The sequence below is a fragment of the Meriones unguiculatus genome, chromosome 2 (assembly GCF_030254825.1).
Source record: "Meriones unguiculatus strain TT.TT164.6M chromosome 2, Bangor_MerUng_6.1, whole genome shotgun sequence".
In the NCBI taxonomy this organism is placed as follows: domain Eukaryota; kingdom Metazoa; phylum Chordata; class Mammalia; order Rodentia; family Muridae; genus Meriones; species Meriones unguiculatus.
Window position 1 is genome coordinate 14,948,384 of NC_083350.1, and position 25,254 is coordinate 14,973,637.

At 47.3% G+C, this 25,254-nt stretch overlaps 1 protein-coding gene across 4 annotated transcripts in view; it reads right to left on the reverse strand.

The window, feature by feature from the left end:
• The window catches only part of Myo5b (myosin VB), a 300,504-nt gene that overhangs the window by 73,447 nt on the left and 201,803 nt on the right, over positions 1 to 25,254 (reverse strand). For all 4 annotated transcript variants that reach the window (XM_060377047.1, XM_060377045.1, XM_060377046.1 and 1 more), the window contains exons 13-16: positions 17,885 to 18,007; positions 17,133 to 17,216; positions 3,665 to 3,820; positions 2,912 to 3,009 (exon numbers count right to left, since the gene is read on the reverse strand). In XM_060377047.1, coding sequence (XP_060233030.1) covers positions 2,912 to 3,009; positions 3,665 to 3,820; positions 17,133 to 17,216; positions 17,885 to 18,007 — 461 coding nt within the window. The remainder of the gene's footprint in view (positions 1 to 2,911; positions 3,010 to 3,664; positions 3,821 to 17,132; positions 17,217 to 17,884; positions 18,008 to 25,254) is intronic.

Sequence of the window (25,254 nt, forward strand, 5' to 3'; positions counted from 1 at the left end):
GAGACTGAGGATTTTATGCTATCACTGCATATCAGGCATGCTCTGACTCCATATATGTCCTAGGGTTGAGCATACCCACATACTCCTTCCGGCCCCTTCTTGTTCCTCCCTCCTCACCTCTCTCACACTGCCTGTACCCCAAACCTGGCTTCTCCAAATTCTTTTCCAGCTCACTGCAACTCTAAACGAGAGGGCCTCAGGTCCCCAATGACATTCTGTGTATAAGGGAAAACAGTGTTGAACTTTATATGGTCTTCCTTAGAACAGTTACTTGATGATTTAATTTCCTCTTGTTAGGACCAGAGAGCTCTGCAGTAAGAGGCTTGGGAGACAAAGAGAAACACTGAGCCTCTCACTGGAACTCTTTCCCGGTCACCTGAGAAGCTTTTGTCCTCTTTGATGTGAAGCACAGTTCTGGGATCCTGGCCACCCTCCCCTGATCTAACAAGAAGTCTCTTAGGACTTAAGAGCCACTCACCATGCTGGGAAGGCCTTCCTGGCGCAGGCTCTGCTTCTCTTGCCTCTAAGGCAGTCAGCCAGAATGGATACTCTGGAGTTTTCAGAAAGTTTTGGAGAAATGTGGGACTTTTGTCCCAGGGTTCCTTATCTAACCACTACAACCGTGGCTGCCACCTAGAACCTGAGCTCTGCCTCCCAAAGTGTGATCAAAGGCACGAGCCACTTCCCTCAGGCCCCCTCCAGTTTTTAAAAGAACTACCCTTTTTCTCAGCAGCTCAAATCTTTCATCACTCTTGCACCATCCTGTATATCATGGCTTTCGACAGCTACGCACTCCAGCTCTGAGACTGGGCCCTGTTTAGTGGCCAGGGCACAGCTTGCTGGGTGAGCATCCCAAGGAAGCATAGTGAATTGCTGGGAGAACAGGCTGCAGGCTGCAGGTGGGAGCAGTCTACTCTTGGGCCCTACACACTATGCCTGGAGCTGGTCCTACCAGAAAATAACTCTTCTTGAGCTTTGGTGGCCCAGCTTGGCCTTGACTTCAAGATCCTGCTGCCTTTAAGTGCCACTACATGGCCTAAGGCAAGTATTTTCTTATTTTAGCCTTAGCAACTCAGCAATATACTCCCTACCTGCTCCATCCCATCCCAGACAGCAGCAGCATCCCACCTGTGGTTCCCAGTGTGGACCAAGCGGCTAGAGGAGAATGGGCGCAGCTAGGCCCCAGCTCCCTACTAATAGCTGGGGCCACTTTAGGCAAGGCACGAATCTCTGCCCAAAACACAACTCTCAGACTTGTGAGAGACACCTCATTGTTTTCTTGCCTTTCCATCTCCACAGTATTTTCTCAAGTCAGTTCTCTCCCTGCATTCTGTGGGCTCCCAAGGATTGAACTCAGGCCATCAGGCTTGCAACCTATGTTTTTATTGGCCATTTAGCCATTCCCATCCTCATAATATTTTTATAGTACTCATGATGGTCACTTCTGCGGCAGTGACACTTATTTGTGACATACAACTCCTTAACCAGGGGCCGGGGGGTGGGGTGGGCATATCCTAATGCCATTCCGCCTGACATAGCCAAGTGCCTAGTGAAAAAGAAGACAGATGCTTCTTGGCTGAAAACAGAGGGAAAGACTTTTATATTGTAAGTGTTATTAAAAAAAATACAGAACAAGGGCTCTTGCCCCCTAGGGAACACTTGGTAATGTGTAAAATGTTGGTTATCACACCGATGGAGATGCTATTAGTATGCAACAGACAGAGGCCCGTGGGGCTTCTAACCACGCTTTAACATTCAGGGCAATCATCCTCTACGACTAAAAGCTGTCTGACCCGCGTGTGAATGCTGCTGAGGGCGAGACACTGGGAAGTAGAAATGGGAGGAGGGATGTAGTGAATTTGCTTCTGCAATAATGTTCAATAGTCGACGTACACAGTGCTGTATGTGAACAGCTGTGCTGCGCACACGCAGAGGCCAGAAAATCAGCCCCCGGTGCCGTTCCTCAGCCACACACAGTGTTTTAAGGCAGGGTCTTTCAGCTGGTGTGGGGCTTGCTGCTCAGGCTACCTTGGCTGGCCAGTGAGCCCCAGGGATCTATCTCCTATCTCCAGTGCTGGGAATACAAGGCTGGACCGCTTTTTAATGTGATCCTGGGGATCAAACTCAGGTCCTAAACTTGCAAGGGAAATGCTTTACTGATTGTATTATTTCCAAGCCTATAACAACAACACAACATATTTTAACCATATAAACTATTATACTTCTCATTGGTAACTCATTTATTATCTTATATTTTTTTTCCAAATCAAAACATCGTAGTGTCCTAATTAACTGGCAAAGAGTGAAAGATTAGCTTGGAACCATCTGACTCTGATTCTGAACTACAAATCAAGTTTTCTGTCCTGGTCTCAGTCTCTCTCTCTCAGTATGTCTCTCATTTTGTGTCTTAGTCTCATTCTTTCTCTCTTTTCCCTTTCTCATCCTACTCCTTTCTGCTATGTGTGTGTGTGTGTGTGTGTGTGTGTGTGTGTGTGTGTATGGGGGTCGGGTGTGTGTGTGGGGGGGGGTGCTAGGCCTTATGGAGTATCTGGCATTGGCTGAGTACCAGTCTCTGATGAATGAACCAACAGGGTCACAGCTGGCTGGAGTGGAACAGGTCGCAAGTGCCACTTCTCTTCCCCCAGGCCCCGCATGCCATTCTGCCCACCAGCTCCCTCGAGTCAACAGATCCAGGACAGAGGATCCCAAGCATGCCTCAGATGGAGCAACGGGAGCAAGAAAGCAGGCAGCGTGCTTAGAGAAGGCTGTGTTCAGCACACAGCCTGCTTGGCAAGAGACTGACTGGCCAGTACATGACTCTGTACAGCCCAGCAAGGCTGAGCCTTTCCCGTTCCTGCCAATTCCCAAGGCTGGCTAAACAGGCTTGTACGGAACCCCCCCTGGCACTTACTGGAAGGGAAGCTTTTCATCATTCGGCTTGATGCATCGCACATAGTGTGGCGTTGTGGCGTTCAAGGTCTCCATAAGCAGGTTTAGGGAAGTGCGGAACTGCAGGGGGGGGGGTGAAGCGAGACCTTGGTTATTTCTAACATTCTGCTGGATACACAGTGAAGAAACACTAACAGATCAGCAACGGCCTTGCCAGGGGTGAGAGCAGAAATAACTATTATTACTATGATCAATTCAGAAAGACATTCAGTGACCAGGGGTTAGAGTCTAGCTGAGACATCTAACTTGCTATGAAGAAAACTGAGTCCTTCCATAGAGGGCTCTTCAAAGTAAATGGGGGAGCTACTCCATGACATGCCTAACTCCCAGTGTTAGGGGAATCCGTGAGATGAAAGGTAAGTACTAATAAATGAGCGCTCTGCCTGCTGTGTGCTAGAGGCCTGCTACCCCTGACCATGGGGAATGCAATCATAATGCCTGTACCTAGACATCCTGGAAATGATGGGGCTCATATGGAATTTCCCAAATTGGCAAACGCACAGGAATTAAAGCAGGTGTGACTGCCAGATCCTTCTCTTTGGAGACACACTGGAAAGCGAGCGCTTTGGTCGGATGTTCCCTGGGCTTACGGAGACCTCCTCCCTGACAATATCTAAAGACTTTTACTGGGACCCTGCATCTAGCCCCCTTCTTCTGCAGCCTTCCTCCAAGTCAGCCCTGCTACACATGCCGCCAGCCCGGAACTAGGACTGACCTGGTAACCCACGGATTTCTTGTGCTCCTTGTTGGCCATCTTCATGAGGGGTCTGGAAGAGCGAACGTGGATCTTTGAAGACGATCGACTCTTAGCTGTATTGGTGGCAGGAACAGAGTCCTTGTCATCATGGAACAAGTCAGCCACTAGTGGGAACTAGACATAATCACAGAAAGAAGGGTACAAAGGAGGTCTCTTATGGTATAATGTTGTTTATCTTCTTTCAAAGCAGCTAATATATATTTCTGACAAATGAAAATACATGAACACAGCCAGTGTGGTGGCACATGCCTTTAATCCTAGCACCTAGGAGGCAGAGGAAGGCAGATCTCTGTGAGTTCGAGGACACCCTTGTCTACAAAGTGAGTCTAGGACAGCCAGGGCTACACAGAGAAACTGTGTCTCGGGAAAAACAGAAAAAAACCCGTAAATACGCACCCACACAGAGCTCTGTGCACCCATGCTTGTAGCGGCATTATTCACAAAAGCTACCGAGTAATAATGACTCACGTGACCATCATGAACGGACAGTATGATGGAATATTAATCAACAATATAAAGCAATGAAGTTCTCAAACATAGCACAGATGAGCTCTGAAAACGTGGTGCTTGAAATATAATGAAGACATTATATATGATAAAAGCCATGTGTAAAAAAACAACAAAACCCACAACAAGCATGTGAGTCCGTTTAGTTGAAATCAAGTGTCCGGACGACAGAAAGTGTCCCGCTGTTTGTCTAAGAGGGAGAGGAGTGGCAGCTAATGAGTGCAGCTTTTCATTTTTGAGTAATGACAATATTCCTGGGTTTGCAGTGAGGCTGCACAACTTGGTTGGGTTACTAAAAGCCACTCGAGTTTACACTTCAAAAGGGTGCTCTGTGGTGAGTGATACCTCAGTCTTTAGAAGGGCTGGAAAAGGTTGCTCTCTCCAACAGTGTTCCTTAACATTCATCTACAAGGACAGCCTCAGTTCCTGGTAGTGTAGCAGGAGGTAGATACAGACATTCACAAAACTATGTCTAACATTTATTGTTGGATATTGTCGTGTTATTTGACATGGTTTTCCATCAGCACAGTGGGGTAAGACTGCATCTAATTATACAAGATTATTGTGAGGTCTCTGTGCTAGTGTGACAAGGTGCTAATGGCACAGAGAGTTAGTCCATCAAGGCTCTCAACCTTAAAAGGACAGACCCTCATTCCCTGAGCACACTTAGGTGGGACCAGCACTGAGGTCTCCAACACATACCTGACAGCGGGAGGAAAACAAGTATGGATGCCTCCTTTGTCAACCCCGGCATACAATATATCAACAGAAAAAGAAAAGCAAAAGGGTAGTGAGGCCTCAGACTCCAGGCTCCTCTGATCCATCTTGCACGCTCTTCCTTTAGAGCCCAATTAAGTGCATGATCCCCCTCCGCCACTGTGTCTGAATGCCCTGGGCCAGCACATCAATTCCATCACTTCCCAGAAGGTTCTTCTAGCACAGTTATCAGGCTGCTCTCCCTGCTCTCCCTGCTGCCAAGCATCGTGTCCCTATCCACCCTTCCACCTTTGCTCTGTGCCGATCTCACCTCAAGTATCCCACCCTTCATTCTCTCTGCATGTCTTAAAGCCTGTCTTCTCCAGGACCTGCCCTCAATCCCTTGTACTCATTCCCAACATCCTCTACCAACTCCTAAATTGTGTATTGCACAGGCCCGGCCTAGAGCAGGGACAAGCCAACTTGGCCTGTGATGGGCCTAGAGGCCTATTCTTGCTGAGCCTGCTGTGTCCTTGCTGCTCCCAGCACAGAGATAAGGGCAATACGAGAGTCCCCATGTAAGCACACAGAAGACACTCACTACTGAGACATTATCTAGTTTTATTATTAGGTTATAGACACAAAACCAGTGAAAACACAGGCAGATATATCATGTTTCATATCATACATGCAATCTAGAAATTTAAAAAAGACCACAAAAGTAGGAGGGGACTATTCAGGAAAGAGGTGGGAATGGGGGACAGGGTGTAAACGAGAGTAATGAGAGAAACTATAATCAGAGAACATTTTACATATGCATCAAAAGTCATAGTGAACTTCATTATTTTGTACAGTTAATATCCTCACGACAAAGGGATGTTATAAAAATTCAGATAATCTTGGTGGTGAATGTGACTGGATACTGAAACACCTTGAAGATTAATAAATCATCTTTCAGGTGTGTCCAAGGGAATCTCTAGTTAAGATTCACTGAATGGAGAAGAGCCCCCTTCCCAATGTGGGATCTCTGTGAGTTTGGGGCCAGCCTGGTCTTCAAAAGCGAGTCCAGGAGAGCCAACGCCACACACAGAGAAACCAAACCAAACAAAAAACAAACAAATAGACAAACAAAAAGAAAACTGGAAGCCAAAATAAAATTTTCCTCCTTGAAGTTACCTTGCTCAGTATTTTGTCTCAGCAATAGAGGGCAACTAATGCACCAAGGAAGCTACTTTTAAAATATATATAGCAGCAGAGAATTTTAGATCTGCCATTAGTCACAGGAAGGAAGCAACAGGAATCCATGGAAAGGACTACCAGCCCCTGCTTCAGCCTTGTTCCCACCCTGTGAAACACAGTAGTTGGCATAAGCCCTCCTGGGGCTGCCAGACGAAGGCAGAGGCCAAGCTAGGGTCCTGGTTTCTAGATGCACGTGCAGAGCTTGCTTCCTTACAGTTCTTGTAATCAAGGTCAAATACATGAAGGCACCAGTGAAAACAATCCTCCTACCAGTAACATCCGCTTACATGAACTTAAAGAGGGAAATTTAGGCAAAGAGGAGACACTCTATTCTACAACAGCATCTTTGCGTCAGGCTGCAGGTCCTACACGGCACGGACAGCAGCTCATGCTCTGATCAGGTTCTGCAGCAAATGTCCCAGACCTTCCACAAATGCAGTCTCAGGTCAACAAGTATGCAAGTATTCATTAGGCACTTAGGGGACATAAGTAGAGTATCAGGTCAATAGCTCAGGAAGTGGCAAAATCATGACAGCTCCACCACCCACAAAACAATTCAGCGGAGCACTCCGTCAGTTCTTCCCAGGCATGTGTTCTGTTCTCAGAGAGTGTACATTCGTTTCTTTTCTTGTTGCAACAAGAGAAAGCAACTCCACGGGAGAACACTCATGCTGGCTCACGGTTAGAGGGTTTAGTCCCTCGCAGCGGGGAAGTCAGTGAGGCAGGAGCTTGATGTAGGCCGTCACATTACAGTCACAGTCAAGAAGCACAGTGAGAAATGCTGCTGCACAGGCAGAACTCTCCTCCTCTCCTCTGCACAGGATCCAAACCTGGGAAGCATGGGTCTCCTACCACAATGAACCTAATCAAGATAATCCCTTGCCAGAATGCCCGGGAGCTTGTCCGTTTGGCAATTCTAGATCCTGTCAAGTTGAGAATCATAACTATTAACCACAATACGGTCCTAGAAGTAGGCAGAAGTGAGGAAATGTGCCTAGGCTTTTCCGTCGTAATCTGCAGAAGGCCCTAGCTCATCTCGCCTCCCGGCTGTCACAGACATCTGACAAAACAGCCGTAATGAGCCACCTCCACATGAGTACGTGGAAAGCATCCAAACAGAGCAGCAAGATGGTGCTGGTGGCACGCCACAGCTGTTCTCTGAACTTGGGTGTCAGAATCAGGTGACAAATGCCATCCAAAAGCAGGCTCTACAACCCTGTTAGGGAACTATGCTGAGTGGCGGGCTGAGGTGATGGGGGCCTACAACAGGTCAGTGGCTATCTCATCCCCTTAGGGCCTGAAGGTGATGCATGTCCACTGCACTGGGAGATACAGGCACTGCCCAGCAAGCACTCCCTCATCTGCTGTGATGACCTTTGGCATTCTTTGCCTGGTAATAAAACGGACAAAAATCCTAAAGAGGAAAGCACTAATTTTCACCAATCGTTAAACCTGGTCATACATACAAATTTCTGAGAGGATCACTGACCCACAGGTGCAAAGACTTTAAATTAAAACAAAGGATATAAGCAACTACTTAACCCTGAGGATTTATAAGTTTACATTTTAAAGTCAATTTTAGGGTCAAGAGTACTTACATGTAAGTGTTTTACAATGCATCGTAGCCAGCAACTGTAGGCCATGAGCAACAAAATTGCATACTGTGTTCCTGTGAGTGATTATGTGCTTTTGTGTGTGTGTGTATATGTATGTGTGTGTGTTGAAATGCCTGCTTCCTCTTCCCTCATGTCCTTCATTTCTCACAGAAACAACCACGAGAACCACCTTAATTTTCAGGTTTTTAGCACCATGGTTGATATCAATCATCTTTATAGGTTACTGGCCCAGGAAGTCTAAAAGCACCAACCAATCTGGCCTGGGGTTAGGCACAAATGTTTGTGTAGCATATGGGAGACCCTGGGCTTGACTGCCAGCATCAAAAAAATAAAATGAATGAGTAAAGGTATAAACCAGTAATGTAAAATCAAAGACCGTCTTGTGAGCAGCGCAAGTAAATTCTTCTGGCTGCTTCATGGCTGCAACAGACTGCTGACGATCAGAACTAGAGAATGTGATCAAATTCATGAGCAAAACACTCCAAATCCTGGTCCAGGGCCCGTAAGGGAAAACCTTCTCCAAAATATTTACATAATAGGAAATAAAGAGACTCCATTCCTTCTAAGGGTGTTGAGGGCAATGATGTCAAGCAGGTGGCTTTCAGGGTCCTCCAGTGACATATTTATAGGTTATTCCAAGTTTTAGCTGCCAACAGGCGGCAATTCTGCATCTTTGCAATGGATTTTCTTCATTTATGGCATTTCAAAGTCACACGTACTGGTTTTTTTTTTTTAGAGAAAGGACCTAGCTTTGGGTTACTTTCTCCAGGGATTCAATTCTATGTGCTACCACTGAAATAAAATCAATCCTTCCCAATCCCAGATATTCAACCCATGTTGTGCTGGGGGCTGGTAACACAAAAGTGAAAAACAACAAACACAGCCTTCCACACACTGAAGTGTTCATGTTCTAGCATGGAGGGTGAACAGTTACCAATGACCTACAGGGTTAAAAGTACAAGGATACGAAGATGTCCCGAAGGAAACGAGAAAATAACAAAGCTGACTACATCAGAGCTTTGGGATGAGGGACTCAGGAAAGGTTTCTCTCAGGGGGTGTTCTAGTTTGCTTTCTGTTGCCATGATAAACATTAGGACCGAAAGCAGTTCCAGGGGAAGGGTTTATTTCAGCTTGCAGGGTCCAGTCCATCATCAAGGGAAGCCTGGACTCCGGCATGGGGGCAGGAACCTAGGAGCCAGGAACCAAAGTAAAAGACACAGAGGAACGCTGCTTATTGGCTTGCCCCCTTAGGCTTGCTTGGCCTGCTTTCTTACACAGCCCAGGTCTACCTGACTAGGGATGCCCACAGTACCATATGTGATGGGTAGGAAAGCATACCTATCATGGGGAAAGCATATCATGGGGAAGTACCTCAAAGATGGAACTCAGTATACCCAGGGAACTATTAAAAACATAGAGCCAGCAAAGGCACAGTGTACTTGAGGGGGACCAGCTTGGTGAAGGATTTTTATTTTTAATCCCAAGAGTAATATGATAGCATTTAGTGAACAAAAACAAGCGGCAAACAGCACTTAGAGTACACTGGGCATGCCTAGACACACTCAAGCTTCCCCAGAGTCATGTGGTCTAAGTACCACTGCACCCCATTCTGCAGTGAGGGGTCTGGAGGCTTAGGGCTCCAGACCACAGGGCTACTAAGGGAAGAAACCAAGACTTAAAGCCAGACAGCTGGAGCGCCGCCTCATCAAGATGCACCCTCACAGCGGGGCAACCACCTGAGCCCTTTTGGAAAAGATCATTGCCTGCGACTCAGTTTTGATGCTACACCTATGGCCAAGGAGGCGCTGTCCCCTTCCTAGGTGCTTGCAGAACTAAGACCAGAAGAGCCTCTACCTTGCAGGTGCCTTTGAAGCAGTACAATATGGTAGAAGGAGCTGGGCTAGGGTCAGAAGCCTCTGGGCTGTCATTAGTTATGTGGTCTCTTTCTTTACCTTACTTGTTTTTTACTTTGCTCATGGGTGATAAAAGGATAAACAAGTCTGACATAATCCCTTTAAATTATTCTGGACCTGGACTCCCAGATCCTCTCACCTCAACCCCTCTCTGTCCGCTGCTTATCACAAGTTCAAGTCTGTTTGAGGCTTTGGTCTATCCTGCCTCTTGCTGTACAGCACAAGCCAGCTTGGTGTCCACAGACAGACACTGCCTTCCCTCCTGATTCTCTCAGCAGAATTCCTTGGGCCTTCTCTCACACTGCTGAAACGAATCTCCAGAGACCACCTGGAGCCCTCCTCATAAAGCCCAGTGGGGTACAGGAAGTGTGAGTTCCTGTCCTTTCTGATGCCTTCTTTATGGAGGTCTTTTCTGAGACATGACATCTCCACTCCCTGCTAATCTTTGTTGCTTTACAGTTCTCCAGTACTTCCCACTGGCCCAGCTTCTGACCCCCAACCTCACCTCCCACATCTGTATCAGTCTGCCAGATGCCCACTGAGTTCTCTATTGCTCATGCCCAGCACAGATGCCTTCAGGTCTGAGACTTCTGTTCCTCAACCTTGCCTCTCCAGCCTGAACCCTTCCCGTCACCATGATCCCTATTTCTGCCCATCTGCGCTGCATCTTCTTTTCCAGTGCCACAGCAGCTCCAAATTCAGCATGGCAGAAAGCACCCTCACATGCTTCCTCCCGAAACCGAAGGATAAGGACTGTGCCCTGTCCATCTATGTCTCACGTTCTGCCACGGTTCTCTGCCCAACTCCTTCCCACATGAGTCAGAACGTGGTTGCCTTCCCCAAGTACCACCCAGGCTCTTGTATGAACCATGATGCAAATGGATTGGACCAACAGTCAGTGTTTCCTCTAAATGTAAACCTTACCCAGAAGCCCCCTGTTTAAGGGCTTGTGGGTCCTTACTTTTCTATGGCAGGAAACCACCATGATGTGCTGAGGACAGAGGGATATCGGGGATGGAAGGGACTGTGGGCAGGCGACTGCCAGCCCTGGGGCCTCCTAGGATTCTACCAGAGTGCCCAGGCATATCAGAGCAAGGGCAGTTGGGAGGCCAAGAATTTCTACAGGGAAATACTGGGCGGCTAGGTGTCTGTAGCATTGGTGAGGCCTACCGATCTGCATAATTATACTGTATGGGAGACTTAATCCACAGAAGTTGTTAATAGCTTGTCTGAAAAACATGTTAGGGCCTATGGCTGGGGACAGGTATCAAAAGTTTCATGAAGAATTTATATTTTAAACTTTCAGGCCTTTTTTTCTTATGGCAACCCAGAGATGCCAACTCTCTCAGGGATATTTGAGTTTATACTGGCAACATTCATCTGAAGAACTTGGGTTTTGTTTTCAGAGCTGTGTTTTGGCTGCTATCGAGATGGCATCCAGGAAGGAGGAGCATCCCCTGTGCAGGGTCTGTTTTAGTGACTCAGTGGCCATACAGAAAGATCTAGGTTCATCATGAGATTCAAAGGATGAGAGGCAGCCTTATAGAATCCCGGATCACAGGCAACAGCAAAAGAGCCAGGCAGAAGACACCCACTGTGACCCCCATTCGCCCATCCAGCAAGAGGGCCGGGGTAGGTGGGAACTTCACTCGGGAATGCCCCAATAGAAGCAAACCTGGAGACACAACAAAAACCACAGCCTGGCAAAAAACTCAAAGAACTAGATGCCAATGCTGCTGGGGGAGGAGGAGAAGGAACTCAGGCGTGTCGTCAGAGCTGCCGAAACGCCTGCGTCAGAAGCAGGCTGCTCAGGAATGGAAGTTCTGTGACTCTGCTCAGGGCCACCACTGAAAATGTACCCACCCAGGCATGGCCACAAATCGCTCCCTTCCAAGAGCAGCGCCTGGCAACACAGCAAGCACGTCGCTGATCCTGGTTGCCATTTGTGTGTAATGTGCCCACGGGTCCTGGCTTCTCTACCTTCTGCTATTCAAGCCCAGTGTTCAAAGACGCAAGGCAAATCTATTTGCAAAGGGATTAAGAGAAGTATGAAAATACCCTTTAAAGGCGGTTTGACAGTCCTAGAAAATTTCAGTTACAGCTGCCTGCACACTGTTTGCTTGGAAACCACACCTATTCACATGAGTTTATAAGAACACGATGGAGATTTCCTTTCAAACAGACACGTGACACCAAAAGAGGGCACGTTAGAACAGTCTGATCACGGGCTCTTCCCCCAAAACTGCTGTGAACCTAACAGAACGCACTTTCTTTTCAGTCAGCTCTTTTGCATGGTTACAAAATGTTACACTTCGGTGGGGAGGTTGAGAGAAGGACTCAGTCCTGCCTTGGAAAAGAGACGGTAACATGCATTCATCAACCGGAACTCTACTCTGCTTATTCTCATGAATACTTTCCAACAGCCAGTGTGGAAGACACCACGCATACCGAGGACCATATGTGTCATGATGCACTGTCTCAATAAAGTCCTGTAGAATTTTACATGTAAAAATAATGGATTTGGGGCTGGAGAGATGATTCAGAGGTTAGGAGCACTGGCTGCTCTTCCAGAGGTCCTGGGTTCAATTCCCAGCCACTTGGTGGCTTACAAAGATCTATAATGAGAAATGGTGCCCTCTCCTGGCCTGCAGGTGTACATGCAGACAGAACATTGTATAAACAAGAAATCTAAAAAATAAATAAATAATTAATTAAATAAATAAATAAAATAAAAGCAAGTTTAAAAAAGCAAACGGTGACGGTTGGTTTTAATGTCAACTTGCCACAAAACTGAATGACCTGGGTAGGGAAACAATAAGGAGCTGTCCTGACTACCTTAACTGATGTGGGCAGATGCACCCCAAATGTGGGCAGCATCTTCTGTGAAGTCCTTGGCCCTCCTTCCTGCACTGACTTGTCCTGTTGTTGCTGCTGCTGCCGCTTTTTTCACGCTGAGTTCAGAACCAGGGTGCCAGGGCTGTGGTCCCCGAGCAGGGCTGCTGAGGCACGCAGCCTTGTGGACACAGTGCCAGCTGGGCTGTTGGCCTCTGTGGTGTGAGACAGTCACTGTGAGTCACCTCTGACTGCAGAGGCTCTGGCCTCGAAGGGTGATTATCTACCAGACTCTCTCGGGAGTGAGAAAACTGTTGTTACCATTTCACAAATTCTTTATATGTTCATCTCCCCCGCCCCCAAATTTATTTTATTGGCTCTGCTCCAGAGACTCCCAACACACATCCCTTGTTCTGAGTGTGCTATGGGGGTTCAGTTTCAGCTGCTTCTCTGTCATGCCTGGACTCTGGGGACTGCCAGGCTCAGGGTAGGAGATGGCTCAGGGTAGGTGGACAGAGACTCTCTCAATTGTATTGTTCTTGGCCACTTCTCTGATGGAATGCAGTGAAGAGATGGTGTGTGCCCCTGTGTCCATCCAGACCTATGGCCCAGATTGCCCTGCTCACACTGATATGACTTTCCAGTTGACCCTCTGACCTACACACATCAGGCAAGAGAACATCTCCAGAGAAAAGGTACTGTCCTTTTTTGGATTGCTCTCCCAGCCTCCCCATTCACTAAAACATTCCTTCTCATAGGCAGCAAAATTTGGGAGGGAAAACATGCCACTTAGAAGAAATGAATGTGTTAACACCATGTTTAAAAGAGGCCTTTCTTTGCTGTGGCCCTATTTATAACTCTGTAATAGCTGAGAAGGCAATTAGCTCCTTGCTAACTCTTCACAGCCTAACAGGCTTCCCTAATCACATTCTCATTACCACTTTATCCCCACGCTGGGTGTGAGCTCTTCCAGCATCCCCTTGGCTGGTGGCAGGTGGGAGCCCTTTACTTCACAGCTCTTAATCACTCCCGACAAGGTGATAATTTCTTATCAGGTACACCATACAAAGGATAAAAGCCAATAGTTTCTCATAAAATAAAAGTACTTGAAATAAAATTATGAATTTACACAATGATTTGGGAATTAGCTGCGTTTAGAGATTAAAATTTATATTTAAAAAAATAGGCATTGCATTATTAAATTGATATCCTAGGGTATTAAATGTCTCCAGGTCTTTATTGTTCTATTTTTGGCAAATGTTTGACACCTAAGTCCTGAAGGACTGCTGCTACAACAGCAGCAGCAGCAACAGAAAGAGAGTGGCTTAGGAAACAAGGATGAGCAGATATTCACAGTGACAGATGGGCCAGGCAGGGCCTGAAAGCGCAGGGCCTGAAAGCGCAGGGCCTCTCTTTGATCTGCAGCTGCATCTGGGGGTTCACGTTGGGGGTGTGAGAGGGGCAAGGAGGTCATTGGTTTGGCAAAAGAGAAAGCTAAAAGTGGGGTAGCGGGGCTGGGGCAAAACAAGGGAGCATGTATCATTCCAAAAATACAGAACACACTCTTCCGCCCTGCAATTTATTAACTCTACAACCACTGTCCATACACACTTAACTATCAATTTCACTTGTAAAAAATAACAGCAAACTACCAAGAGTTATTCAAGAAAAGCAAAGCATGTGGAAGAACAGCCAACATACAAGGATGAGTGTGGAATCAGAGGGGACTGGGCATGCATAGTGTGATCATTTCACCCTTGAAAAGATGTGCCATTGCGCCGTAGTGCAGAGGCACTTGGTGGAAGACGGCTCACGGACTAGGAGATCGGGCTTTTATAGAACTCTGTACTGAGGTTTTAGGACCACTACTCTTACCAATGCCTGCTTTGAAGGCCAACTCTGGGCTAACGTATGGTAACTCGGGCTTCGGGTGAGTTTTCACCATTCCCTGGCTCAGACTCTCCAAGCTGACTATGCAAACAATATCCTTCACGGTGAACATCTGCTTTTCTCCTGGGAGTCTGAAGGCTTAGTTCACGCTAAACCAAGGGTGCCTGTTTGCCCTTGGCAAACATTTTCTCAAGCAAACTCTCACTGCCCTTGCTTCTCTGGGGCGTTCAGCACGCCTTGTGAGGGTTCACTGGGAAAAGAGTCTTGGAAACCTGCACCTGCTCTCTCCCAGACTACCCACCATGCACCTGTTCTTTGAGGAGTTTGTTTTGCATTCTTACACTGCAATATTTGTCACCCTAAGTAAACCACATCCAACTTCCTAGGAACCTGCTAACCGTAAGGTCCCCAACACACTCTATTCTATAGAATTTTCTTCTTGACCTTCACATTCCTAAACCACAATCACACATGTCTTTCTGCATTTTGCATTATGTACTTTTTTTTCATTAGACTAGGATCCCAGAAATTGCCTAAATGTGTTTATTTATGTTTCTATATACATAAATACTCAATGAGGCTGTTAAATAAAATTAAGTAGAGAAAACTTCTCAGCTAGTAACAACACTTGCCTTACCAAACAGTCCCTTCTAGGTATGACATCCCTGAATTCCTCAAATTAAGACAATCAAAACAGAACTGTAGCAGAACTGAACTGTACTTAAATCCTTATTCATGTTTCTCCCAGAAAGGAGGACTTCATATTAAGATGACAGAGGCTCCCATGCCTGAGGGCCACCTCTTAGATTCCAGGCAACGTAAGATAAAAGAGTTGCACAATACGACAAGCATATGCTCATTCTTGCCAAAAATGGAAAAACTCCTGTGAACTGCCTAGATTTGATATTTAAAACATCAATCTGACATTGAACTCTAAAACACTATGGATGTTTATGCCAAATTGATTGTCTCTGTGGTTAGTTCCCTGACCTGGCTATCCTCAGATGACAATGAGCAATGGGCTTCTGCCAATTCAATCCCTCCCTAAATCCCATCTTGGGCCCCTGATGGAAAAGGGTTTGCCTGGATTTAAACCCTTGGATCGATACTGCTGGCTGTACTTTCTGCATTCTACCATTTATCTCGATTTTAATCACAATCTAAACCTTTCCACAAGGAGAAATTATTCTGTCATTTCTCCAGTGTTATTAGGGCCCTGCACTGAGTTTGGTGCCATATGGTCTGCAGGAGAGGCTCCTAAATCCTGCAGAGCCATCCTGAGTCCTGCTGAAGGCTGGCTGCACCATCTCCACCTGCATCAGCAACTAGGACATAGGTTCACTGGCCTCTCCTGGCTGCGGCCCTCCCCAGACTTCCTTTTCACCAAGTTCTCTAGTCCTCTCCAGGCTGCAGACTCTCCCTGAGTCTCTGTTCCTGTCATTTTCCTGAGCAGATCTGTATCATCCCATCCAGGGACAATAAGAATGTAGCTTTGCTCATCTCTGAATGGGAAGAGTGGGGTTGGGGTGGTGACTCATACGCAAATGTTTAACAAATGTGTGCAGCGAGGAGTAGAGATGGGCACACTGCCTGCATTCCTTTGCTATGCTCGAGAGACTGAAAGTTTGGAGACAACAAATATTCCCAAGTGGAGTTAAATGTCCTTGAAATCTCACCTTTTATTACTGTGATATGGGTTCATGCTTGTCAACTCTACTACATCTGGAATGAGCTAAAACCTAACTGGCTAGACACACCTGTGAGAAATTTTTCTTGACAGGATTATTTGATGTGAGAAGATCCACCTTAAACCTTCTTGTGGAAGTCTATTTAAAGGACATGGAAGCAGGAAGCTCTGCGCCTGCTTGATTCCTCTCTGATGCAAAGTCCATTCCTCCACTAGTATTAAAGCCTACTTCTTTGGGATTCTGACATACACAGAAGACCAGCTGAGACCAGCATCTTGGCCTGAACAACTGTTAGATGCTTGGACTTTCTCTTGAGAGACAGCCATTGTCAGAATAGTCAGACCACAGCCTGTGAGCCACGCTAATAAAGTACTATAGATACTTTTTCTATTGATCCTGTTTCTCTAGGGAAGCCTGACTAACTCAGTTACATTCAGATTTTCCCTTCAGATGGCTGAATAGAAGCTAAGTTCACAGAGACCAGGCTTGGAAGGAAAAGTCTTACATACGCAAGCAGGGGCATCAAGAAAGGTGACTGGTGAGTATCAGCAAACCTTTTCACCACAACTTACTCCTCTGTATCCTCCTGGTCATCATCTGTCTTGCAGCTCCCATATACTTCCATTTGGGGTGTCTTCCCTAGTTTTCTCTCTTAGGACAGACACCTCCTTCCTGTCCCCCCCCCAGATGTAACTAACACCCCCCACAGTTCTCCATTCCTGCACTCCACAGTGGGGCTCACAGCAGCATCCTCATCCCTCATCTGTTGGTTTATTTATTTTTTTTCCTCAGTCTCATCATTTAGCCCCAGCTGCCTTTAGAATTTGCTATGTAGATCAGGCTGGCCATGAAATTGCAGTGATCCTCCTGCCTCTAATTCCAGAGTGCTAGATTAACAGACATGCAGGACCACACTCAGGTCCCATGTATTTGTTTTTTATGGTGCTGGGGATTGAGCTCAGGGCCCTGTGCAAGTACTGACTAAGCAACTCTCCCACTGAATCCTTTTGCTAACCACATTCCCACATTCCCAGTGTCCTTTACCTTGCTGGCCTTCAGGATGTTGATCTGTTCTTCATACACTGTATCCCTATTTTTCTCCAGAAAACCATCTGAAAGGTACTCCACCTGGGGCCATGGCAATGAAAGGAAGAACAGTTAGTGCTTCAGGAGCCCCGGAGGCTTCTTAAGGAGTTTCATCTCATCTAGTGACATTTTCTAAAAGAGATAAGAGTGATGGAGACCCACAGAGGTGGCTGCTTAAAATGCAAATCTGATACTCTGAGATTAAGAAGAGGCAACCGAGTATTCATTTGAAAGAAAACGAAACAATAAAACAATGTTGTATTAAAGGGAATTCCCATGAGAGAAGGCTTCTTTAGGGTTCCGTGAAAGCAATGTCTCTGCCAGCGGCCCAGATGAATTGAATCAGGATATGCAATTACATGCACATTACCACCTGAGAAGTCAATAGAAATCTAGTTAAGAGGTTCAGGGCAGGCTGCTTTTCACTCCTCCCACTTCTCAGGCCCAGTGGCAGCAGACTCCCAACTGCTCCCCCACAGCCACCTTCCCTGGAGAGCAGACCTCAGTTACTGCCTGCTGCGCTTTTGAAAGGCCTAATCTTTGGCAACCAGCATACCGGAGTTGGGCCAGGGCAGGGTGGGGAAGAGAGCAGAGCCTGCAGCTTCAGACCACCGGAACTCACAACAACAACTTCCTTCGCCTGGAAATCCTTTATTCTGCCTCCTGCCGCCCTAAGGTGTCTGTCCCAGGTCAGCAGAGAGGACAGGTACCTTATCTGCAAAGTGGATGACAATGAAGGATGTGTTGGACATGCGTGGCTTCTGGAAGTGCTGGCAGCTGGAGTGTCGCTCGTAGAGCTTCTGGGCCCAGTTCTGATCAGTTCCTTTGGGGACCTGGAGGAGCACAAACAGGCAGAGTACCTCACGAAGCAGGCCAAGGCAGAGAAGCATCATGGCAGAGGGCTGGAGTCTGGATGCAGCTCTCGAGCCAGGACTCTAACTGGACCTTGATAAGAACAACTCAACCATGAACTCTTAGGATCCTGCTATGAAAGGTCATTGACTTCCCATGTGGGGCATCCATGGGAGGGCGTTGAGTCTCAAAGAATAAGCTAGCCAGCAGAAAAGAGAAGTCTGAGGAGAGGATGAAGATGGACACCAAAGCAACAGGGACAGAATCCCATCTGGAATTGTCTGAAGATGCTCCTACCCACCCCGCCACCATGCTCTTGCTCACTCAGAAGACTGGCATAATTAGCTTATAATCCCTGCTGTAGCTCATCCATACTACTGCCCTGCTCAGGCTGCCCTTTGTTTTGAAGCCTTTTCTGGCCATTTTTGTTCTTCTGGCTCTCTTTGGAATTTCTAACAATTGAACTTACAGGCACAGGCATAGTAGTACAGTTCACAATTAGCTTCTGGATATTGTCACTATATACTATAAGTCCATATAGCCAAAGGACAGTCTTAGCCCTTTCCTCACCCCTCAGAGGACTGAGAATTGGTTTCTGGCCACACACTGAGTAATCCTTTGCCTATCCCCTGTCCTCCGAATGTAGATCCAAACTTCAGCAGTTTCACTATGTGACAAGCTCTCAGGGCCAGCCTCTCTCTACATCTCTACAGATGGCCAAAGAAAAGAAGCAACTTGCTTCACTGAAGCTATGGCACAGACTGCTGATTGTGCTCTGAGATCAGTGCTGCCCATGGCCTTCAACAGAGAAGTTTCTTTTTGTAGTAGTTGGTGGCTGATGGAGTCACAGCTTGTCAGAGTGTGGGGAATACATGACAGTACAGTGCCCAGCCCTAAGTGAGACATCTCTTTTACATACAAACATAGGACTGAGGGTGTGTGGGCTCAGGAAACATCCTGGAAAAGAGGGTGGAAATGATGTAGGTGCCAGAACTCTTGGGGGTGTGAAACTGGCATGACATGGTCACTGCAACCATGAGCTCACTGAAGCTGTGGCTACCTGCACAAGATTGGGCCTGTTATCATGTATGGCGAAGGAACTGCTAAGACTCCACCTCTGGCTGAGAGTCAACAGGCAGTTAATGGGTACTAGGGTGGAGGGAGTAATTTTCTTCAGTGGTGTAGCCACTGATAAACTGCTCATGTTCCAGGAAAACGGCACCCTCCCTCCCCAGACACATACACACTCATACCAATAGAAAAAAGCATTGGGTTCATTAGGTTAAAACAAAGGCACTGAAGTAGGAGGGGGCTTGTTAGAAGAAGAGGGGTCCATCATTCATGTGGTTATGGTCAACCCCCACTAACAGTCCTCAGAGGGCAGCTTACCCACTCGCCTTCATAGCTTACACTGCACTTTCAGACCAGGCAAGACTGGAAGTGACTCTTGCAGTGTCTACTCAAAGAGGGCTCTACTTCCTAAACAAGGTGTGCTCTAAAAGGAAAGTGCTTACAGAGGTGGGAGCAAACTTCTTAGGGCCTTTGTAAGCAAAGTGATTTTTCTCAAGATTCAATTTTGTCTAACTAGTATTGAATCCCCTGTGCCATGTGCTAGAGGAAATTTAAAGAAAGAAACCTCTTTCTTGAAGGAGGCTATTAATTCTGTTGGACAGACAATAAAATATATTTAATTCAGCACTTTCTATATATACTCTTTTATATTTGTTCCAAGAATTCTCCAAGTTCTGTTTTAGACCTACCAGGTGTGGGCGAGGAGGAGCCAACATAGCAGAGCTTGTCAGGACCAGGCAGGCCAGAGCCTGGGAGCAAGAAGGACTTCAACAGACTGACCCAACTGGGTCAGACAGAACCACAAAGAGAAGCTCTACTAAGCAAATGCTGCAATATGCCAGCAGCCAAGTCACCCCGCCTTGAAAATGCACTTGGACTTCAGTGAGAAAATCCTATGAGCCCATTGAGTCACTAATTTAGATGGGCATGGACAGCCACAGGAGACCAAGAATCAAGGTCATGTTTTCTGACTGAGATCCATCTCTCCTGTAACTCCCTGTTCTACTTCCAACTAAGATCAGCCAGCAGGGACTCCCAGTTAGGATTCTCAGCACAGCAATAGCCAATGCCCACAGTGCTTATTGCTAGCCATAGTTTCAACATATTTTCACAGTATCAACTCAAATCTCGGTATCTGGATCAGCTCCCTCTCTGGCCTGTGGTACTGGATGCCACTTATCAGAAAGTCACAACCCACCCAGAATAGGCGACCTGTATGGGGACAGGTCTCTGGAAGTCGAGTTGGAGGGAGAGCCCAGCATGGACAGACAGGGATAGTACAGAGCTCAACAATGGAAAGACCACCTAGAATCTATCCAGTAGGCAGGGGTTGTGGTCTCCCAGGAGACAGGAGTGCATGGGATGCTGGTCAGGAGGGTAGCTGTCCTTCTTAGGGGAAGATCTCTTTTCTAGGGCATCCTAGGATGCAGAGAAAATGATGAATATTCTAGCAGGAATTTCTTTTTGTCTTTTTAAATTTGATAGTGGGGCCAGAGGTTACGTTCAGGATAAGGCTAGTTTTATTTCCAGTGAGCTACCTACAGCAGTTTTTAATTTCCTGCCTGGCAACCTGGATTCCCTATGAAGGAGCAAGGAGGCCTCTGCAGAGTCACAGGCTGGGTGGGCGTGGGAGCAGCTTCTCTGAACAGGTAGGAAAATACAACTTAGGTGTGTTTGCTGAGGTCAAGGACCATAAATGGACACAGGAGTTACTGGATCAGCACCCTGCTTCGAGCTGGGAGAAGAGTCTCAACCCACAGAGGAGAATCTCGGAGGGAAACTTGGTCTGACTTTAGCAGCAGCGCTGTCACTCAGATCGGCAGGGCTTGGTGCAATGAGGATGAACTGATACAGGAGTTCTGACATCCCTGGATGAGGGGAAGTAGGGGACAGGGCATGAGTAGGTGAGGTGGTTGTTCTGCTGATGACATGGGTGTTTGCTGAGGGTGGTGGAACCAAGACCCAAGTAGCTCAGCAATGTAGCCAGGTGTGTAAGAAGCAACCACCTCCCTAGAGAGCTATGGCACCAGAGTCCTGGGCCCAGCTGGGCTCTGTGACACTGAGGGGACAGAAGTGTTCTAGAGGGTTGGGCAGAGTGGCATACTCCATTGATCCTCAGCAGGCAGAGTCAGTTCAAGACTAACCTGCTCCACATAAGGTTTTAGGCCAAGCAGAGCTGCGTTGCCATAAAACAAACAAACAAAACAGAAAAAGAATAGAGAAAGCAAGGAGGAGCAGCAAGGTAACGGTAGGTCTTTGGGACAAGAGGGGCTGGGGCTGGATGTTTTAGTGCAGGCGGGATCTGAGAGTTTATAGGGACATGTGGGAGGGCACAGAGGTACAGGAAGAAACAAGATAACACATAGGTAACCCAGATGAAAGCCATCATTTTAGCAGTGGCCCAGGGGGACAGGGACAAAAGAGGGGCTGAAGAAATGGTCAAAGAGTCCTTAGCTGTCACTTCTGGTCTGCTGTTCTGTTGGGGGCAGGCTTTGGCCCCAGGTGATGTTCTAAGCAGGGACAATGTTTGTGGTGAAAGAGTCCATATTTGGGGACATTAGAGAAAGATTTCCATTCCCCAACACTGCCTCCTTAAAAAAAAAAAAGCTACTTTACCTTAATAGCAAAAGTAAAGTGTTTTTAAGAGCTTTATTGAAAACAGAGAAATCTGAAAACAGGCTGCCCAGGTGAGGGGCAGGAGGGCAGAGGCCCCTCAGTCACTGGTCTGTGTGACTGTGCCATACAGTCTCTAACAACCACTTGGTAATCAGGAAAATGAGTACATTTGCTCAGCTGTCATCAGGTTCCATGAAACAAAAGGGTGTGAGCTCCATAGGACAGATCTCGCCTCTCCCATTCACCCTGACTTTGTGGGCTTCCAATACCACCTCTCCAACTTCTGGCAGGGTTCCTCTCCTTTCAGGATGTAAACGTCACCGCTAGAGAAGTACACACCTACCTATCTTATCCTATCAAGTAGACTAGCTTCCTCCCCGAAGAAGGAAGAGGCAGGAAGGTAGGACAGTGGAGTATAGGAAATGGCTTAGGGGTATGTAGGCTGGCAAATGATCCCACCACCAGCCCTACCCCAAGACAATCTTCTGGTGCACTGGGGACAGCAGAATTTTGGTAAGAACAGCCTACAATCAACATTGCCTGCAAGCACATGGCATTTTTCCTGCCCTCTTAATTAATGGAGGGACAGCTGTAGCTTGTGACTTGGTTGGCTTCTGACTGAAGAAGCTCAGGCTTTTCCCCCTGAAGGGACCAAAGCGGTTTAATGATCTGCTTCCCTCAACATCTCCAAGCCAGTGATTGCCCACTGACTACATCACCAGGAGTTCAGTCCTCACTTGGCTTTGTGAATTATCCTAGGGAGGTCACAGACCTCAGTTCTTCTGTGATGCTTCATTATTCTTTCTCAGAGGCTCTGAGAGACAAGGAGACAAAGGACTCCTCTGAGGTGGCTCCCGAAGGTAGCATGGAGGTGTCAGGCTGCCCAGGTGCCATCAACACCACAGAAATCCTGCAGCTCTTTTAGGACCATGGTATGGGAACTCCCAGAAGTGTCTAGAGCAGTGGTCTTCAACCTGGGGATCACCACCCCTTTGCCAAACCTCTATCTCCAAAAATATTTATGTTGCGATTCATAACAGCAGCAAAATGACAGTTAGAAAGCAGTGACAAAGCAATTTTATGGTTGGGGCTCACCACAGCATGAGGAACTGCATTAAAGGGTCTCAGCATTAGGAAGGTTGAGAAGCACTGCTCTAGGGGGCACCCCGACTCTTTGACATAATGATGTACCGCCCCTTTAAAAGGCTCATTTGGGTGAGTTTGACAAATGTAGCAGCATCTGCTGTTTTAAAGCCTGCAGCTGCTAGACCCCGCTTCAGATCATGCTCACACCCCTCCCTCCCAGAGCAACTCACTTTCACACTGCAGACTTGTATCTTATTCCTTAACTTAGTGTTCGCCTGGCCTCCTCTGCCACACCCGTGACCTAAGACACAGGCCCTGCCTGGCGTCCCCACTAGCTTGATAAATGGGCAGTTAGGTCCTTCAGCAAAGGTGCAGGGAGGCCCCCTGTGGAAACACAACAGCCACGCAGCTCAGGATCTGCCTATGCCCTGGTGCTCTCCACTCCACTGCTGTCACTGTCACTCCACTGTGGCCCAAGCTTACGTGCCTCTGGGCCTGCTGTGGGACTCAGACTCCAGATCTGCCTGCAGATCTCCCAGGGCCCTGCGCCCGCTCTCCTGCTGCTTCTTAGGGATTTGCTCTCAAATGCAGCACCAGGTCACATTTGGTGACTCACAGGTGTTGACAATAGGAGGCTGGGACAATTTTGCTTTTATATGTCTTCTCATAGGTAGGTAGATCCCAAGAGGACTACCCTTGGACATGTGTACCCCAAGTGAAGACAGTAGTAGGGCCTAGGCGTACTCCCTGGACTGGGACAGGAACTGCAGGCGTCACCCAGCCAACTGCTGAACATAGCTTGCATAGTCTGTCTGTGTTCTCCATGACCATTACCTCCCGTGTGCTGACACATGGCCTCCAAAGCCACCAGGTCCCCAGCCAGCACTGCTCTGCAATTCCCCCAGGGGATTGTGTCCTACTCTAGGAACCAATACTCTTGGAAACCATCTTGTTTCCTTGGGTGATGACTCCTCTCCTATCTTCAGACAATACGGCCAGAGAAACCCACAGGTAGCCTTGGAATGCTGGCAAAGGGAAGTGCAATTCATTGTAAACCATCTCACAGCTGTTCAGGTCTCAGAACAAATTGTCCTGAAGCCCTGAGGTATTTTTGTGAGAGGCTGTGAGTAAATGGGATATGAAAGGCCGTCTTCCCTGGGAGCTCCTGGGTTTGTGATACATCAGATTTTTCACACAGAGCCAGACAGACCTGTGTAGAACAGGACATCCTCATGGTCCCTCAAGATGGCATGACCTTCACATTCCCCAGTCAGAAGGAGAGTGATAGTCTGACTGGAGCCTTGACTATGACTTTGGCCAGTGGTAAATTCATCCAGGAACAGCTGTTCCACCTTCACTGTAACTTCTCAGGTTAGACAAGCCTAGACAAGCTAAAACACATGGGATCATTTCTCCCAGGCGCTGACTTTGGAGATAAAGTCCACATCTGCAGAGAGATGCTGTAAATGTTAGGAGAGCTGGTGCGATGGTATATGCTTGCAACATCAGCACTGGGGAGGATGAGGTAGGAGGAGCATCATGAGTGTGAGGCCAGTCTGAGTTACAGAGGTCGAGGTTCTTCTGGGCTACAGACTGAGACTTCTGCCTCCCAATTTCTCTCCACCACCCCAAAATTTAAGAGATGGATGTGTGCCAGCTGCAGGATTTGGTATATTTTCTATTTCCTTAGAGGGGTGGGGTCTCAGTAGTTAGCATAGGCTAGTGTTGAACTCACTTTTTAGTCTAGGCTAGCCTTACATCTGAGTGATCCTCTTACTGCTGCATCCTGAGAGCTGGGATTATGAGTGTGCACCAAGAACGAACGCCCTTCTGGAAAAGAGACTCCTTGTCTTCCCTAGATGCCCAGCCACACTCAGGGCTTTTCCAGAAAATTGTGGGAGACAGAAGTCAAAGCAACTGGTTCTTCTCTTTCTAGACCAAGCCACATGGCTTCCATGCTTTCTCATGCAGGTGTCTATCACTAAAGGGAAGAACACCTACTCACTCAACTCCCTTCCCATCAGGCACTGATCCAATTCATTCCCATCAATTCATAGGGCAGGAAACCCAGGACGTTTGATAGTTGGATTAAAGCTGGGTTACAGAGGCAGAGCTCTTCACCATACATTCCTACCTGCCAGGTGCTCTCCTGCTATTGGCACAACTGTCTTTTGTACCAGGGAAGTCCACAGGGTGGGACTTTCAGGGTGGGAAAATGTGGCTCTCACTGCCTCATGAGTGTCCATTACTCACAACCATCTGATACTGTAAGGACCACCCAGGCTCTAAGTCCTCATCTCTGGGTGAGCACCTATCTGGATGTTAGCTGCTTCTTTGGGCATCTAGGACCTGTGAGAACAAATCCATACCACCAACACAGTACCTGCTTTCCACTGCACCACACAGGAGCCCTCTGCCAAACACTAGACCCAAGCCACTCAATGACTACAGGAGA